The sequence below is a fragment of the Enoplosus armatus genome, chromosome 11 (genome assembly GCF_043641665.1).
Source record: "Enoplosus armatus isolate fEnoArm2 chromosome 11, fEnoArm2.hap1, whole genome shotgun sequence".
In the NCBI taxonomy this organism is placed as follows: domain Eukaryota; kingdom Metazoa; phylum Chordata; class Actinopteri; order Centrarchiformes; family Enoplosidae; genus Enoplosus; species Enoplosus armatus.
The window spans coordinates 11,221,016-11,238,527 of NC_092190.1; the positions used below are offsets into that span (position 1 = coordinate 11,221,016).

Here is a 17,512-nt window from a genome sequence, read left to right on the forward strand (position 1 = left end):
ACTGTAATTGACAGTAAATGACATATAGACAACCAGGTGAGACGAGTCTCTAGTAATCAGTGCCAAATGGTCGCTCAAATAACTAACTGCAGCCATGTAGCCTGTTTTGCTCTGTGCAGTGTGTCTGAACGACCTCCCAGGTTCAGTCAGGTACTGTGTGGCACTCAGATGCACTTAAAATCAACCCACCTATGTGTGATACCAAAGCTTTTACTTTTATTCTCTAGAGGCAAGCACACCATTAACCCCCATCCTTTTTTTGTGCATAGGCACTTACTACCTAAATAGCACAAAAATGCATTTCTTACTGAGGGTTTAAGTGAAACACCTAATGCAAGTTTTACATCCAGCGCACAGTCTCTTAAAACGATCCAATTCCTTCTACAAACAGCTATTAATGGAGAGGTTTCACAAGAAGAAGAGGGAGCCATGTGAAGGGCTACCACTAAAACAGAACGAGTTATAGAACAAGCTACACAATGCAATCTTTAGGGAATAAACATTTTGCGGCGCCCAGAACAGCCCAGTGTTTATAATCAGCGTAGGATTAGTTTACTCGTTATTGCATGAGTCATTCTAATCAGCCCTCGTATGCGAGCAGGCACCATCTACTGCGAACAAGCTGCTGATGTTGATGCCAGACAACCCTTATGTGCACACATCTAATAACCCAATTGCAATCGTTCCTTGCGCGGTGGCTCACGTCCTGATTGCTCCGAGCTGGATCTTGATAGATATCAGTGCTTCCTACTAAGCTACAAGTGGGTTGTGCCATGTCCTTGTACTCGCCAGTAATTGCTTTGGTATTTTTAGTTTGCCAGCGTCGGGGTAATTAAAACAAACAGAGGAGATAGTGGAGACAGAGATCTCCTGTGGCTCCTTGGTCTGAGTGTGGAGGTCATACACTGCAATGTTTTCAATTAGACACCTCTGTACTAATGAGGGTTTATTAAAGAGTGTGAATACTTATGCAAAGCAGGACTACTGAGCGACTGAAACATCTACATCTCTGTATAAAGGCGGGCATGTGGATGGTCTTTTTCTCTGACTGACTCTACAGGGAGAAAAAGCATCATAATGTTCAACAAAATTAGATAAGTTGACAAAAAGTGTTTATTTTATATTCTGTAGATTTATACAATATAAAAAAATTGTATTATGATCACAAAAATAACCATTTTTAACGACATATTGTGACTTCTGCAATAAATACACATTTATTTTTCCATCATGAGTCTTAAAAAATACATTAATTAATTTGATGTCACATTATTAAAAGTGTCTCTGTTGTATTTACTTTCAAGTGCCCGAAAAGAGACAAGTACAATCTCGTCGTATAGTAACTCCACAACAACTCACATGTCCCTCAAGTCAGCCCTCCTCCCCTCCATGACAGCAGCCTGTGAGGAGGGCGGGAGAGGGGAGGGGACGACCGTCCCTCAGGTGGTCCACTGTGGTCCCGGTGGAACAGTCTGTGTTCGACAGATGCAGGCGGAGGGAGCGGTGGCAGGTCAGGATGGCTGCTGGGAAGTATCCAGTCGGAACAGAAACAGCAGGTTCAGCACCACGAGGACCAGCACCAACCCAATGAGAACCTTCTGCACCCACAGACACGTATTCAGCTTCTGCTCCAGCCGGGAGTTGCAGGCCATCATTCGCATGAGCTGGTGAGATAAAAACTGGTTCACTGACCTGGTTTATCAATGTAACACCGTTATAATGAAAATCATGGAAACAAATCAGGCTATTAGAGATGCACCAGTAAATAAAAGGAATAGTTTGACAGTTTGGGAAATATACTTATTCGGTTTCTTGTCAAGAGTTAGATGAGAAGGGTGATGCCAACCTCATGTCTGTGCGATAAGTATGGAGCTGGAGCATGGAGGCAATTAGCTCAGCTTTACATAAATACTGAAAGCAAGGGAACACAACCAGCCTGGCTTTCTCCAAACTTCAACTTCTTTAATACATAAACAGAAATGCAAAAACAACAATATGTGGTTTTAGGGGGAGTTGAGTGTCCCAACGAGTTCCTGTGGAACAACAGGTGAGTGCAGTGACTTCCTAGAGTCTTGTTGTCACCATGAGGTTGTGAGTAAATCAGCAGAGAGGCCACACAAGTGCTGAGTGAGCGCTTAAACTTGTTTGTCAAGAAATAGTTACAGCAAATAGTTACAGCTCTTCCAGCTCCATAGTTAACACACAAACACATGTGGTATCGATTTTCTTATCTAACTCTCTGCTAGAAAGCAAATAAGCATTTCCCAAAATGTCAAACTATTCCTTTAAGAATGTAAATGTATGTGACTTTGGTAGTTGTACCAAACGTTATACACTCAGCCGACACATTATACTTAATGACGTGAAATTTAAGTTAGTGTCTGGGTGTATGTTTTTGGAGTATGCAATAAAAATACAAAAATCATACATCTTCATTGATGCAATTCAACTTTCAGAGTCCTTGATCTCTTAAGAGAATGTTAAGTGTTCAATTCACACAGTAACATTGAACTATAGCGTGTTTTGGTGGTGGTCAAAAGTACATCAATGAACAAATATATTGTAAGTTAAAGATAGCAATCTTCCACCAGAACTCACCACTGTACTTAATTCCTGCTGCCCGCTGGTCCCCGTCTCCACAGGGCTGTCCCTGAGAGGACTCACTGTTGGTTTAATGCTCTCCAGAACATGACAGCGCAATCTGTGTGGAGAGTCACAATCCAATGAGCAGAGGCCATCAGGAAGTCCACGGTCACAAATGTAGTGAGAGCTATGTGGCAAGAGGCCATCACCAAGAGAGTACAAATACTTACACATATTTACTGACATGTCTAAATAAGGAGCACAGATGCGTACCTGTGTTCCATGACCTTGGTTTTTGGTACTTCTTTCCAGAACTGTGCAAGTTCTTGTGATCCAGCGTTGTCCATCTCGGCAGCCATGACCAAAAATCTGTCCTGTGGAGAGGCCTGAGAACCTGCGCGAAAACATTCAGGGCAACATTAAACCCCGAAAAATTCATGCCAGCCGATACATTAAGGGCAAAAATGTTGTTGCTGCTTGTTGTGGGTCTAAAATCCTTGATGGATATTCACATTTTTGTAAGAAAATATTGTTTTGAATCCCATTACATAAAACAGAATGGGTAGGGTTAGATATTTTTCAGTAAACATGACAGAAGATTTCAAAATTGCTGTTTAAATCAATAACAAATCCAAGGTAACTGACTGACTTGGTTCAGAAACAGAAACAGAGTCTTGGTTAAAAAAAATAAGTCAGTGCTAGACATGACAGTATTAAAAAAACAAAAACACTACAGCATAAAAGCTAGGAAAAAAAGCAAGCCTAAAATAGGTAGCGCTGAGTCCTCTGAGTTATATGCAGCACATCATAACCTATAGCTGACATTTCAATGCTTGAAGGCCACAAAACGTTTTAACTCGCACAGCGCTGTCAGTTGTCTGATGGTTTGTTTTGGGGAGATGATTCTTTCATCACTCTTGAAATATGCATGTCAGGCAAAGAAAAGTGGCCGCCGGCACTTTGAGCAGGTAATAGACTGGACCATTTGATTATTCTGAGGTTCAGCATCTGCTGTGAGTGAAGCAGAGTGCAGAGCTAAAGTGCAGTACCTCCATGTAAGGACACCACTATATCTACTGAAGCTCCTGGTTCACAGCAGCTGCTACTGGGCTTCACTCTGTACTTCTCAGGTGCTGTGGTCCGTACCTGTGGAGACACCAGAGGCACTTTTAATAAACAATATTTCTTTTTAATAATGAATGAAATTGTCAGTCTATGAAATGTCAGAAAATAAGGAAAAATGCCCATCACTATTTCCCACAGCTCATGTTCACGTCTTCAAAATGTTTTATCTGACTAACACTCTAAAAACCAAAAGAAATAAAATTTACAATAATATAGAAATAGCAAAAAGCAGCATTTTGAGAAGCTGCGACCAGTGAATGTTTGTCAAAACTGTTTTTCATTTTCTGTTGATCAACTAACAGATTTATCAGTCTATTCTAATCATTTCAGCATTAATTTATTGTAGCAGCGTACAAGATATTCGTAAAAAGATATTCTGTCAACTCACAAACTTAAGCACACAAACATGCACGTGAGCACCTTCACAAACTCACCTTAAAGGCCACTTGATTTTTGGTCACATTGCTCAGGACAATGAGGCTTTTTTTCTCGGTCTCTCCAGAACCAAAGCTGAGCTCCTCCGCGGGGCTGGAGGTACAGAGAAAACACACATTGCAAGACAGGAGCATTAGAAAGCTGTCTTTTTTTTTGCGCTATAGTCTCTATTAGATGCACAGATACAACTGCTAGATGCAGACAGGAGTTCCCATTTGCTTCACTGCATGTTTTGTTGTTTCTCTCTTGTGTATCTTATTAATACAGATTGGGCTGCTACAGTTCCTTGCTGCCTGTGTGGTGTGATTATCCTGGGACTTGTTGCTATTTCTGCTACACATCACCTTAACTACCTGCTTCAGTGAGTCTTTCCTGAAGGATGATATAGTAACAATATTTTGGAGCTAAAAAAGTAAAAAATAAAAAGCATACTTTAAAATACAGGATTTTTTAAAAGTATGTTTAAATTAACCTAAATGAGGTCGAAAATCAATAAAAAAACCTCCCATAGCTGAATTACCCTGCCAAGCGGTTCTCTGGGACAACACTGAGTTGCAGGCTCCTGTTGACCACCTGTTTGTGGTGATTTTATTTTTCATTTCATTCAGAAGAATTCACCACAGATGTTTTGACAAAGGATCCCTTTAACAACACTGGCAGACAAGACAGGTAATACTGCAGGACCCTCATTAACGCCCTCATCAGTCCAGTTGATAATGTTCTTTTGTGTTGCATATTCCCACTGAATCATATTACCACAAACCAACGGACACACAATTGATATGGAGTTGAAACAATTAGATTAGATGATCGACCTGTTTGTACAGTTGATAATGCAGCCTCGGCCTCAGCAGAGTTACCATTTTGTGGTTTGCAGATTTCAAGATTTCCACAGCTACTGACTACATTTCTTCAAACCTTTCTCAAAGCCTCCCATATGCTGCGTATTCTTGACCCATATGGATCTCTCTCAGGTTTTCGGTTGGCTTAAAAAGCCACATCTGGGTGCCCTTACAGGCAATAGGAGGAATGAAACAGTATTATTATCAGGTTTAAAGCCGAACTGAAATCACATTTAGTCATTCCTTCTTGCAGTAAAAAATTAAACTTTTAAGTTTTATCATTAAGCTGACCAGCTAGCTAACTATGTGCCCTGTAAACTGACGTTAGCAGTACCTGGTTAATGTTTTTTTGGTGGCTTGTTCCAAAAGCTATGGTGCAGCTAGATAAGGAGGAGACGCTAACGCTAGAACACTAATGTTACTGCTTAATGCAAATATGGTCTAAAATAAAGCGATATGACTGGCTGTATGGAAGCAAGTTGGACGGATACCAGTATTCAGACAAATTAATGCAAAAAAATAAAATAAAAGAAATGGGGGACACCATCATGAATGATGTTTCTGATTTTGTCTCAAAGGAGAACACGGGACATGTAATTTACAGAGCATATGTGTGTGCTGTAGCAGAAACATGCAATTTAATTTCAGTTAGACGTCAAGCAGGATAGAGCTCTGATCATGCATCAGAGCTGTGAAATCTAGAGCCGAAGCAAATCTGTGGCTTATAATCTAGGGATGAGGCACTTTGCTTCGCTCTCAGACACTCGATGCTTCTTCTTCAAGTTTTCAACAGTCTAACTTGGCTATAAATAGTATGTGATTTGATGAATTCAGCCTCACTGAACATGTATTGCACTGAGGACTTCAACTTTGCCGAGAAGGAACTAGCAAATGGGTTATAATATCGGCCTTGTATGTAAAAAGCTTCTCATTGATGCGGCTTGGCTATGTTTCATGGACTAAAACTGCTAAGAACAAAGATTTATTTTTTCTTTTTAAGTCTTCGTGTTTTCTTTTCCCCAGTAAAACAGCTGTAGAGTCTGGCACTCGCTTGAGCTCAGAGTGAGTCTCCGGGCTCTGGAAACCTTTGGCAAACACAAGATCAAAGCCCCCTACTCCCCTCTAAAGCCCACAGCCTCGAATTAAGGCTAACACAGCTCAGAAACATAATTGCATTTAAGGCTCATTTAAATCTGTTTATCACTATAATTCACAGCCCAGAGCTGTCAAAATCCTCACATCAAAGCTGTTACTCTGTAAAAACAGAACTCAACGGACATTATTCATGAAAATGAGGAGCAATATCATACAGTGTGTGAATGCACTGCTAAGTATTTACCCAGAAACCAACCAGATCATTGTGTGATTGCTGTACTCCTTTGCAATACACTGCTTTTGAAGTCAACACCCTCTGTGCAATCCAGTGAATGCTCAATTAAAACACATGATGTGTTTGGCGACATGTGCAAGAGGTGACGAGTGCTCCTTTTTTAAAGGTTCATTGATCATTGGATCAGTGACTCTCACTGAACAACTGATTTGTAGCATCCCTAATTCCAGCCCACGTGTGACCAGATCAATTGGCAGTAAAAGGTACAAACACATCAATAATGACTTTAGGCTTGGAGCCAATAAGTGAAGAGAACATTTTTGTCAATATATACAGGGCAATTAAAATGTGTCTTTTTGCATATGGCTCCTAAATACACAAGTTTATTAGGATCACCTAGCTAAAACTAATGCAGTATTAATACAACAGTCTTACCTTCATGAAGGCTATAATGTTCAGTTGTTGTTGTTTTAGCTAGGTGTACCTGATAAACTGGAAACTGAGGGTACAATCACAGTGTTAAGTCAGCCACAGTGCACCTGAACAAGCTTTGGGGTGTCTTGCTCAAACTGGATTGGCATACATTTTGGGAGCAGAGGATGCACTACACACCCATCAGTTCTGGGCATCAATCATTTGGTGACCAGTTGACCTCTCTGGCTCCCACACACAAACTAGTTCTAATTGCAGTGTGTCAAGAAGCTGGATTGTGTGCACATACGACCCCAGGTGAAGGACAACAAGACTGGATGCTTTAACACCTAACCTGTTTGTTTCAGTTTAAACTAACACTACTACAAGTGGCAGGTTAGTGCAGTTCGGCGTTTACATTGAATATGAAAAACATGGTTATTTATATCCTTGAATACATGATCATTACAGTATGCAGGTTCCTGTTTTATGAAGTCTGCCTGCTAATGTGTCTTGATTTCTCACCATCTCAGCCTCTATGTTCTGTACCAACAAAGAATGTTTTTCCATCAGAGTACTACATGTAGCATTATCCAAGTTTCTCAAAACCGGGATAATGTCTTGTCCAGGTTTCTGAAACCAGGATATGACGTTTACATGCGCAACAGACAACCAGGATACTCTAAAAACCAGGATACTAGTGTCCATGTAAACTCACACAATGACAATGTTACCATGCAGGTATAATGTTTACCATGTAGTTTTGTGTTTAGTGCTAATTATCAAATGTTAACACACTAAGTACAGCTGAGGCTGATGGGAATGTCATTAGTTTCATAAACTGATGTATTGGACAAAAACCTGATGATGGTACAAAAATGATGATGGAGGATGTCTACCAGATTTCATGGTAATTGATCCAACAATTAAGACATTTCACCCAAAACCCCTAATGTGAACCTCATGGTGGCACTAGAGGAAAAGTTAGATGTTTACCAGTCATTGGGATTCATCCTCTGGGGAACATGAATGACTGCACACAATTATCTGGCAATCCATTTAGAAGTGAAATATTTCAGTCTAGACCAAAGTGGCCGACCAACCGACCAACCGACACACTGACAGTGCCATCCCTAAAGCCACGCTGGCTAAAAACAGCATACAATGGAAAAGGAGAGGTTTTCTGCACAATGATATTTGCAGGCTCCCAAAAACTTGAATGATGCAATGTCAGGCAAACATCCATGTAATCAAAACACAGGCTAAGCTGTATTTACAGACAGAAATAAAAAAAGACAGCTCCACCGACAAACAGGAGATCACATAATACAAAATAACACCAATTATCCCGAAACAATTCATTATGTACATAAAAAAACTTTATGTCCTAAAGAAAGGTCTGTAGCAAGCATGTCCTGTATGAAATGTGCATGCAGACAACTTCTTCTTTTCCATCCTAAGTGCAATGCAACCACGATCAGCTGAAAGGGAAGTACAGACATACAGGCTGACGACAACATGAGTTGAATGACCTACCTAACATCTAGCAGGGGGCCTTTGAAGGTGGTCAGTGGCTTCCTTGCTCCTTTGGTCCTGGCGCTTGTGTCTCCTTTATCATTGTCCTCTGCCCTCAAACTGTCTTCCAGGAAATTCACCTGAAACAACAAAGAGCACTTAATTAGAAAAGAGACTCAGAATACTGATAACGTAATCATGTGACCCTTATCCGGTTCCTCCCATGAAAATGAATTGTTTGACCCTTGCCCTTCATGCGGAGAAAGCTATCAGTTAATGAAGCTCTATAAATAAATGGTTCTTGTGAAGTAACGGTGAAGCATTATGTTATCAAAATAGAATCTTCCTTGAAAAACGTATTTTTCCTTTTACTGAGAAATCCCCATGATGACCCTTGTTCCTAGTAGTCTCCAGGAGTCGTCCCTCTCAGAACAGCACAGAACAAGAAGCCACATGCCCATTTGACCATGCAGAACCAAAGTAACTCACAAACTCCTGACTTTTGACAAAACAAAAAGCCATGAACAGAAATAGTTCAACCAGACCAGAAGTCATAATATTACTTTCACTTCAGCAAAACATCAACAAACTTTGACCCAAATCATCTACAGACAGATCCCAAGATCATATAACAGCTGACAGGATAGAAATTGTGAAACATCTGCATGAGCGGTGGACATTATAGATAAAAGAAAGAGAATTGGGGAAATGGATGCTTTCACAGTGTGGCTGCCACCACATATTGTGTAAAACAGATGGGAGAGTGAGCACATGATGTGGAGGGGGGGTGGATGGAGGGTGGGAGGGGGCAAAGGTGAGTGGACTCTGCATGTGATGGGAACATTTGTGACTCAGAGGGGAAGTGTGTCATTTGCTGTGATAGGCAACAAAACATGTCATCTTAATTTCAATGTCTGACTGTCATGTGACTGCCACAATGAAGACATCAAGAGATAATCAGCTGCTGATGAAATGTCTCTATTTATTTGTCATTTTAAAAGAGAAAGCTTAATACAATTAGGTAATAATGTAACTAGAAATTAGTAAAACATGCTCAAATTTTAATTAAAAATTAGACTTTGGAATAGTAGGCTGTGGCATACAGATTTTACAATTAAAAGTACAGTGTTTTGGTGAGAATATGCTTTTGCCATATCCGTAATGGTCATACAGAATTCCATTATAAATTAACAAAGAACAAAATAAATGGCAATTTATTCTGAGAAACAAATTAATTAAAATTGAACACTTAGACTATAATAATCATGTACAAAGAAATAATGCATCTAAAATTAGAGAACGTCATGATTTCTACACATTGTGTGTAAGATATGAAATGCACAGACAAAGAAATCATTAAAGATTTGACATTATCCTAAACTGAAAGATTAGTGAAATGTTCATAATGAGGAGTGTCTATTGGTTATACAGTACATATTAAAAAGGTACAAAGCAAAATTGTCTTCATATTAGCACTCTGCAGAGTCACAGACCTGGTATAGGATGATGTTAGAGGATAAGGCACAGAGGGCTTTTGTTAAAAACTTGCCTCAAAGGCAAGCATGGTAAAAGATTTAGTGCTGAGGGTTGATGACTTGGTGTACTGTAATATAACAGTAATTAAGTTAGTCGCTTTTAATCTGAGGTGAAATTGTTAAAGGGCAGTAGTGACTGTGCAACTTCTTCTCTTGAGCTGCATATACTGTGAACTAGGAGTGTCTCGTTTGGTTCAGTGTTTACATGATATTGTGCAAAATGTAGGCTATCCTTCATTTATCCTACATCCCTTGATAACAAAGTCAAAAATGTTGTGGATTTTAAACAGTGCAATACAATTTAGAGGGTCAAATTGAAATGTGAGGTCCAAGACAGGTCAAGGTTTGAACATGTCCAGGGGTAGTGATGGCATCAGTCGACTGTGAGGGAGGTGTACTCACGATAATTCAAGAGTCACGTGAGTACACCTGCCTTTCCAGCCTGTTGAAATCTTCGGGACTCTGAGCTCCTTGTATGGGTGTGATCCTACACTGCCTTACCACCTCCAGCCCTTGTTTCAAAACAGAAAGAAAGGCAATTAGCTTCCTGAAGCCATCAAGTTATCAGCACAGTGCTGCCTGGAACCCAGAACAATTCAGGTCAGGATGGGTAGTGGTTGTGGAGGGGGAGAGTCTCTTGTTTATTTAGACAAGATGGATCAGAAGTCCTGTGGAATGCATTCAGACAGGCTTGAGGTGGCGACAGGTATATTAACACAGTTCCACAGGTTTAGTCAGTTAGTTTAATTCATAATGCCTGATGAAACTCATTCACTCAGCGTAAGCAGAAGTGGAGATTTGAAAACATAAAGAGGCCGTAGACACTACTGATTAACCGTTATAACAATTACAATTCTCTTAAGCTCTCATATTAACCTCTTATCACTGCTCAAGTACTTAACCTTTCTTTACATTGTGTTTGTTTTCGATACTCTTGATTGATTTTTGGTAAATCAAACAGGATAATAACTTCCAGTCAAAACTATGAGTTTGTAAGGAAGTTACTGTGCAGGTGGTGTTATTTAGTAGGTGGTATCTAGTAGATAACATCAAAACCTTGAATGAATGAGCTTCTTGGCAAAAGGTGGGGTTCATAAATTTTCCGGACTTCAGTTATGATTAGTATGTAACCTTCAGCCAGTGGCAGTATTAGAAGCAATATAAATAAACATTCATTTTAACCACTATACAATTCGCCCTTCAATGTTTTAAGGTGTCACTGCAGAGTGGTTGTGTTTCTCAGGCTAAACTGAAAAGTATATTCCCCTTTCCCACAGAGCTGACTCAAATGTTTTGATATCTAGTCTGACACCTCAGAGGACTGCAGTGCTTTTTAAAATATAGTCTAGTATCTGGAGATGAAATGAAGCCAATAATGATCTAATAAGGAGCTATGCACTTTTTCTCTGGGGTTATGCAGAAAGAGTGCGAGGTGATTCCATGTTTAGATTTTACAGTAAGAACATTAACAAACTTGTGCCTGTAGATTGTTGCTGAGGCTAACAATTGACTTGATTTGCATATCTCTACTTTGTAAATCTAAATCTGTTGTGCATGACCAATGTGGTATTTATTAACAATGGGAGCACTGTTTGTTTGTTGGGGCTTAGGAAGCTCATGGGAGTAGCTCTGGGTGATGCAGCACCGCTAGGTCCCTCCAGTAGATATAGTTTGTGTCCAATAGGCAGCAGGCCACAAACACCCTCAACAGCAGCTATTAACTACAGCACAGTCATGTCCTTGTCCTCGCATCAAATGTAGGTTAACCCCAAGTCCCCTGCTCCCTGACTATGACAGCAAAACAAAAAAATATCTGTAACAGCTACAACACTAAATAACAACAAAGTTAAAAGAATAAATAACCATGGTTGAAAACAAGATGCACCAATATAATTTAGGCATTCCTCGATACCGTGTATATCCTTAGATGACCCCTTTTAATGCCCTCCATCTATTTTCATGCAGGCTTTCTTCGCATGCGGCTAGCCAGAAACGAGGCTAAATAGATTATGAGGCCAGGGCTGCACTGTCCTGTAGGAAGGGAGTAGTGTAATATGAGTAATATGTGACATGCAGTTTTTACTGCGAGGACGTAAAAATTGGTGACACCAGAGTGAGACATTGACAGTGCAGACATATTCAAGATAAAGCCTGTGGGGCATCTCAGTGAAGGTGTTACACTGGGGCTGAGCACTGCTGCTTGGCAGGCATTGGAATCTAGCTACAGCAGGGAAGAGCTTAAGTAACTGACTCGACAACCTCTGTGGACCATTCGAGGAGCTGAGAGGATGAAAGAACCAGAGCGCTGGCTATGATGCACGGGCTTTGTTGGCAGGATTTAATTGCAGCCAAAGACATTAGGAGTCACCTTCACCGAGACAATGAGCAAGAGCTTAACGTCTTCCAAATCAGGGCATTACTTGCCACTTAATTCACAGTTGTCTCCACGGAGCGGTCTGATTACATGCTGTAATCTCAGGCTCAACTTAAAGAAAGTGAGTGAAAGAAGAGCAGAACAGGAGGAATCTCTGAACATATGGCATCTAATTTGACACGTATGTAAGAGATGAGCACCACTGCCTGAAATACCAGAATCAGAATTAATCAAGACTCAGTCAATCTCAGCTCACATTCCACATGAGAGCGGCTACACTGACAACAACAGAAACACTGGTCCTTCTAACTATATTAGCTTTAATATAATTTTATTCAAAAATATAACACAACGCATACTTATACTGTGTCCTGCCAAAGTGGAGACTTACACAACCCACAAGGAGCAGTCCTGCCTTATATTGTAGTGAAATTGAATGGTGCAAAATGGTAAAGACATTTTTTCATTAAGGTTTAAAATTCTGAAAGGACTGATAATGACTAGATATAAACTTGAGAGAAAATGTACCTTTTTGGGCTTTACCGCAACCTCAGAGTTGAAGCTGGACTCAAGGGCATCTTTGCCCTCCATTTCACCCTCTTTGCTCTCCGTCTCATCCTCACTAACAATAGGTCCATTTTCACAGATGGGCGTTTGGAAGTCGTCATCCGGAAGAGGCGGGTAGCTGTACTTGAAGGGGTCCTGGAATGTAGCCGAATAAGTTACATCACTACACGTATGGTTTTTAAAGCGTGTACAATGTTGATTTAAATGAAGGACGTCGTACTGAAGGCCTTTGATAAGTGCAGAAAGACCCATGACTTGCATATAAATGAATACAATGATATGGCTTAGGCAAGGGAAATTCTGTCAAATAATCAAACTGTTGTTCATTTACTGAAGAGATGAAGTTAGATTTCCCTGTTAATGTCAACTGACAAATCTGATCAACAATATTAAAGATTTCAGAGTGGCACAAACGCTACTCACTACTAGCATATTTCTTTAAATGGTTTATAGTCAGAATTTGACATAATTAAAGCTTACACAACATGATTGTGCATCACACCATCATTACAATACGATCCTACTGAGAGATGTTAAACATTTGAATTTGTGACCAGTTGTAGTAACTACTGCATCTTTTGTTTGACAGACATTGATTAGTGCACAATATGAGAATATTTTGTTGTAATGTTGAATATAACTCATATAGAAAAACATAATAACATACCGTTCCACCCATGTGAGGTGGCAGATACTCTGGGCCTATGAAGTTCTGGATCTCAGATCTGGATGCAAACTTGAGCTTGCTGATTGCCTCGGGACCCAACCACGACTTCACAATCTTCCACGCAGCTGAAATAGAGACATGATTATGCTCAAGATGTCAGAATCAGATTATTATTTAGATAAGTTACTGATGGACACAACTGCTAAGAGGAGGCAGGCTCATTCTCACCATTCATGATCCAAGGCATTTCCACGATGATCATTTTGGCTGAAATGATACAAAAAGGACAAAGTTTGAATTATGTTCCCAGGTCTGACTTGAAAGTTGCTGTAAATTGCCATAAATGAGTGAATGTGGATAAATATTTGTTGTGCTTTTGTTACTTACATAAAAACTTTGGATAATATACTTTGAAGCAATTGATAATGTACTTCACAAACTCCATGTCCTGAAACACAAAGTGGAAAAAAACGATGATGATGATGATGATGATGATGATTTAAAACACAGAACCACACAGAGGGCTTTAACTTTAAAAGATGCTTTATGGATTTCCAATAGGGGGAATGTTTGTTAACTCTTATCCGCCTCTAGATCTGCACTGACCCACTTAACAGAAAATGAAAATCCATTACAGGCTCCTCTAAATGCTCAATCCCTCTCAAATACCGTGTCCGAGAAAGACTTGAGGATGTTATTTCACTTCGTTTTTGACCTATACTATACTTTTATTTTGTTATGAAACATTTGTAAAATAGACAATTATAATAATTACAAGCTAGGCTATAGCTGTTGTGTGGCATTTTGTCACCATTTGATTGCACTAACAACTTTTATAATTAGATTAGAAAAACTAGTTATGGCCAACATAAAATACATATCTTAAATTTAATCTAGAAACCACACATCCAGGTAAAGACACCTGCCACACTTCGATAATTTTTTTTAGGTTAATATGATAAATATTCATCTTACTGTTTTATGTTAATCCAAATCATCAGACAAACAGCCGATATGTCAATAGACACAGGCCCTACACCTTGGCTAGGCTTCATAATTGGCTTGAAGCTTCATTGCTATTCAGGAGACTCACTCCCAAGCCTTAGATCATACTGGCTACCCTTGCTTTAGCTCGTACTGTGGTTCAACAAGAAGTCTAAATGAGGCTGCTTTCCAAACTGATCTTCTAATCTACACATTTCATATTTGGGATGCATAGCTATTCATCCTTTTTGCCTTGCTTGTGTTGGTTTATTTGTATTTAATTGAGCTATTTCTCCAGGAGAGAGCCTAGCCAGTGAAATAAACTCGCTGACAGAGAGCTCCATCAAGGAGCTAACGCCTGTGACACAGTGAGTCCACGGATTAGACAGTCTACTCAAATTGACCAACGGGATTTAAAGGTTACTTTAATCTCCAAAGTGTAACACCATTGAAGAGCATCAGCTGCTGCAAGACCACAGCTCAAACAGCAAGAAAGATGGGGAATCTCAACAGCATTTCAAAGACAGTCACAGCAAGGAAATTGTCTTTTTCCGACATGAAAGTGAAGCTTATTTGATAGGGAGGGAAAGAAAATGCAAATTAAGTCTTGTTTTGGAAACCTGGATGTAGCTACAAGAAAAGTAGTGAAATTAAAACTAGACTAGATTATTGCATGATACATAAATAAACACAGAAGTTACTGATATAATTACAAAGATCTTGTTTCAAACACCATCATCATGGACTTACTATGTTGCCGAGGCCAGACTCTGTCATGTCAAACACAACAGTGAGTGGCATCCCAGGTTCTTTCTTCGCATACCGCTCCAGCCAGAAGGCGACGTACTTCTTCTTGTCCACGATTGTTTTTGCATCCTTGACGTGTAGCTTTACTTTGAACCAGACTGAACACAGCAAACAGAGATTAAAAATGATTAATTAAAGTATTAGTATTTTTGTATTTGACCATAAGTGTATAATATTAGTTATACTGTAAGTAGGTCTGTAATAGAACATGTACATACAGAGCTTGTTGCCCTCTTTGTCATAGCCGTGGAGGTAGACAGCACCAGTCTCGAACATCCATTTGGGAATGGAGCTCTCACTGAGATCTGAAACAGGCAGACAGACACACATTACACTGGTGTTTGTTATAATATAAATATTACAACATGGTATTGTAGGCAAAGGGCTATGGTTGCTTTTAGTTCCTAAAGATTTTACAGACAATTTGAATCCTTAATTTAACTATTTACAAAAAAAAAAACACACACATTATCTTGAATTAAATTTTATTATTGGTCTAACTGAAACTGTATGAAACATACATGTTGGCACAGTTTTAGGGAACTGGACCGGTTGAGGATGCAAGTTTCCCTAAAACAGCTTGAGTTGACAGAAAATAACACAATCACATCAACGCAATTCAACAGATTAATAAAAGAACTAACAACATATAGCCTTGGCGATATGTCCCCTGATGCCCTTGGATACTAATGACATGAATAAATCAAATTTCCTAAAAACAACCATTTGGCAAATTTAATTTGCTGGATTAAAGACTAACAAACGACAACTCTGAGAAATTCCTCAGAAAACAGCAACAGTGGGGATTGTTCTAGGAGGTAGCCTCTGCATGGAGATATGGGTGTTTAACACACAATGACACTCTGTCTGGACTCACCCCAGAGCAGCACAATAACAACCACTGATCTGTGGCGCAAGCTTACAAACATCTAAATATGGCTATGTCAACATTTCTACTTTTAGGTAGGACTGGATATTGAACTTCAATACTTTGTTGGTACCGACCACCAGCTATTGAAAACTGTTGTGTACAAAAAGCTGACATTTAAGTACTGCTCAGATTCATAATCTTGTTTACTTATTCTCTGGTCATGTAGTTCCTGATGTAAATCAAAACTATGCTCTTATTTAGGTTAAATTCATGGATGTTTAACATTTGAGAACTTTTGTAAAATTAAATTTAAAGTTTAAATTAGAGTTTTACAGAAAAACATGCAAACTTTTGTCAAAGAAAGAATTTCAAAAAACATTGTTTTGGAATCAGTTTCAAAATTCAGTCTTCAGATTGGCACTAGTATCAGAAAGGATGCCAAACCCTACTTTTAGGTGACGTGAAACTGCACATATCATATTACAAACTATTCAGCATGACTTCTTACCATTCAAACCATATTCTTTCCTCCAGTGAAAACTTTCATCAATCATTTTCAAGGCATCATCAACAACATAAATTCTCCATGTCAGGTAGCCTTCCACCAGAGCATCATCTTTTTGAAGTCTTTCCACATCCCTGGAGTCATATTTATCTGTTGAATCTGTAAACACAACACACATGAATCGCATGACGTTCAAGGTTTCACTTTCAACCACACTGGCTTTTTTTTTTTTTCATTGTGTTGTAAACTCAAATAAAGTTCACCTGGAGGCCATAACGTTATACCCATAGGCTACTTACTACATGTGGCAATATTGAGCTAACGTTAGCTAGTTATGTGTTGGAGCTTAACGTTAACCCACCTGGGCTCTTAGCATTTAGGTCATGGTGTAATCAACATGACAATGTAAAGTAGCAGTTAACTAGTGGACAGTTAATGTTAGCCTACAATATTTTAATTTGTGTAGATGACAATAACCTAAAATACATGCAAAAATAAGTGACTGGTCAAGGAGCAAATTAATGTCGAATTATCCTAAATAACTGTGTTACCTTGGAGGAACTCATCCTTGAATCTCTGTCTCGTCTCCACTATTTTCTTCTCAATGTCCTTTCAAAAGAGTTCGTTCAGGTTAGACACGTCTTTGCTGTCAACAAGCTAATATGTAAGATAGCGGAAATGTAACGGAATAACGGTAGTTTTACCATACCTGCTCTCCTTCGTGCTGGTCAAGTTCAGCCATATTCAACTGTCCCCGAGTTTCCTTCTCTGTGGCGGCTAACCTACTTCCTAGCTAGCTAGTTTGCTAACGTTCAGAGTTAGACGAATCAGTGCAAAGTGTGAAACTGACGTCCTGTCGTTGCCATTTTGGCTCATTGGCCACACCTCTCCGCTGAGTTGTTTATTTGAACTGAAAGAGTAGAGGGAGTGTTCAACTTGTTTTCGAGATAACAAGAAAAGC

The 17,512-nt window shown here is 39.4% G+C and overlaps 1 protein-coding gene across 1 annotated transcript; it reads right to left on the reverse strand.

The window, feature by feature from the left end:
* Positions 1–1,095: 1,095 nt before the first annotated feature.
* Positions 1,096–17,318, reverse strand: mospd2 (motile sperm domain containing 2). Its single transcript, XM_070914560.1, has 15 exons — positions 17,261–17,318; positions 17,103–17,160; positions 16,555–16,710; positions 15,394–15,480; positions 15,119–15,273; positions 13,772–13,832; positions 13,613–13,651; positions 13,385–13,509; positions 12,679–12,852; positions 8,263–8,381; positions 4,143–4,236; positions 3,633–3,729; positions 2,857–2,977; positions 2,599–2,701; positions 1,096–1,664 (listed from the first exon to the last, which is right to left on the reverse strand). Exons 1-15 carry the CDS (start codon positions 17,291–17,293, stop codon positions 1,512–1,514), a joined length of 1,575 nt encoding a protein of 524 aa, XP_070770661.1. The 5' UTR covers positions 17,294–17,318; the 3' UTR covers positions 1,096–1,511.
* Positions 17,319–17,512: the final 194 nt, after the last annotated feature.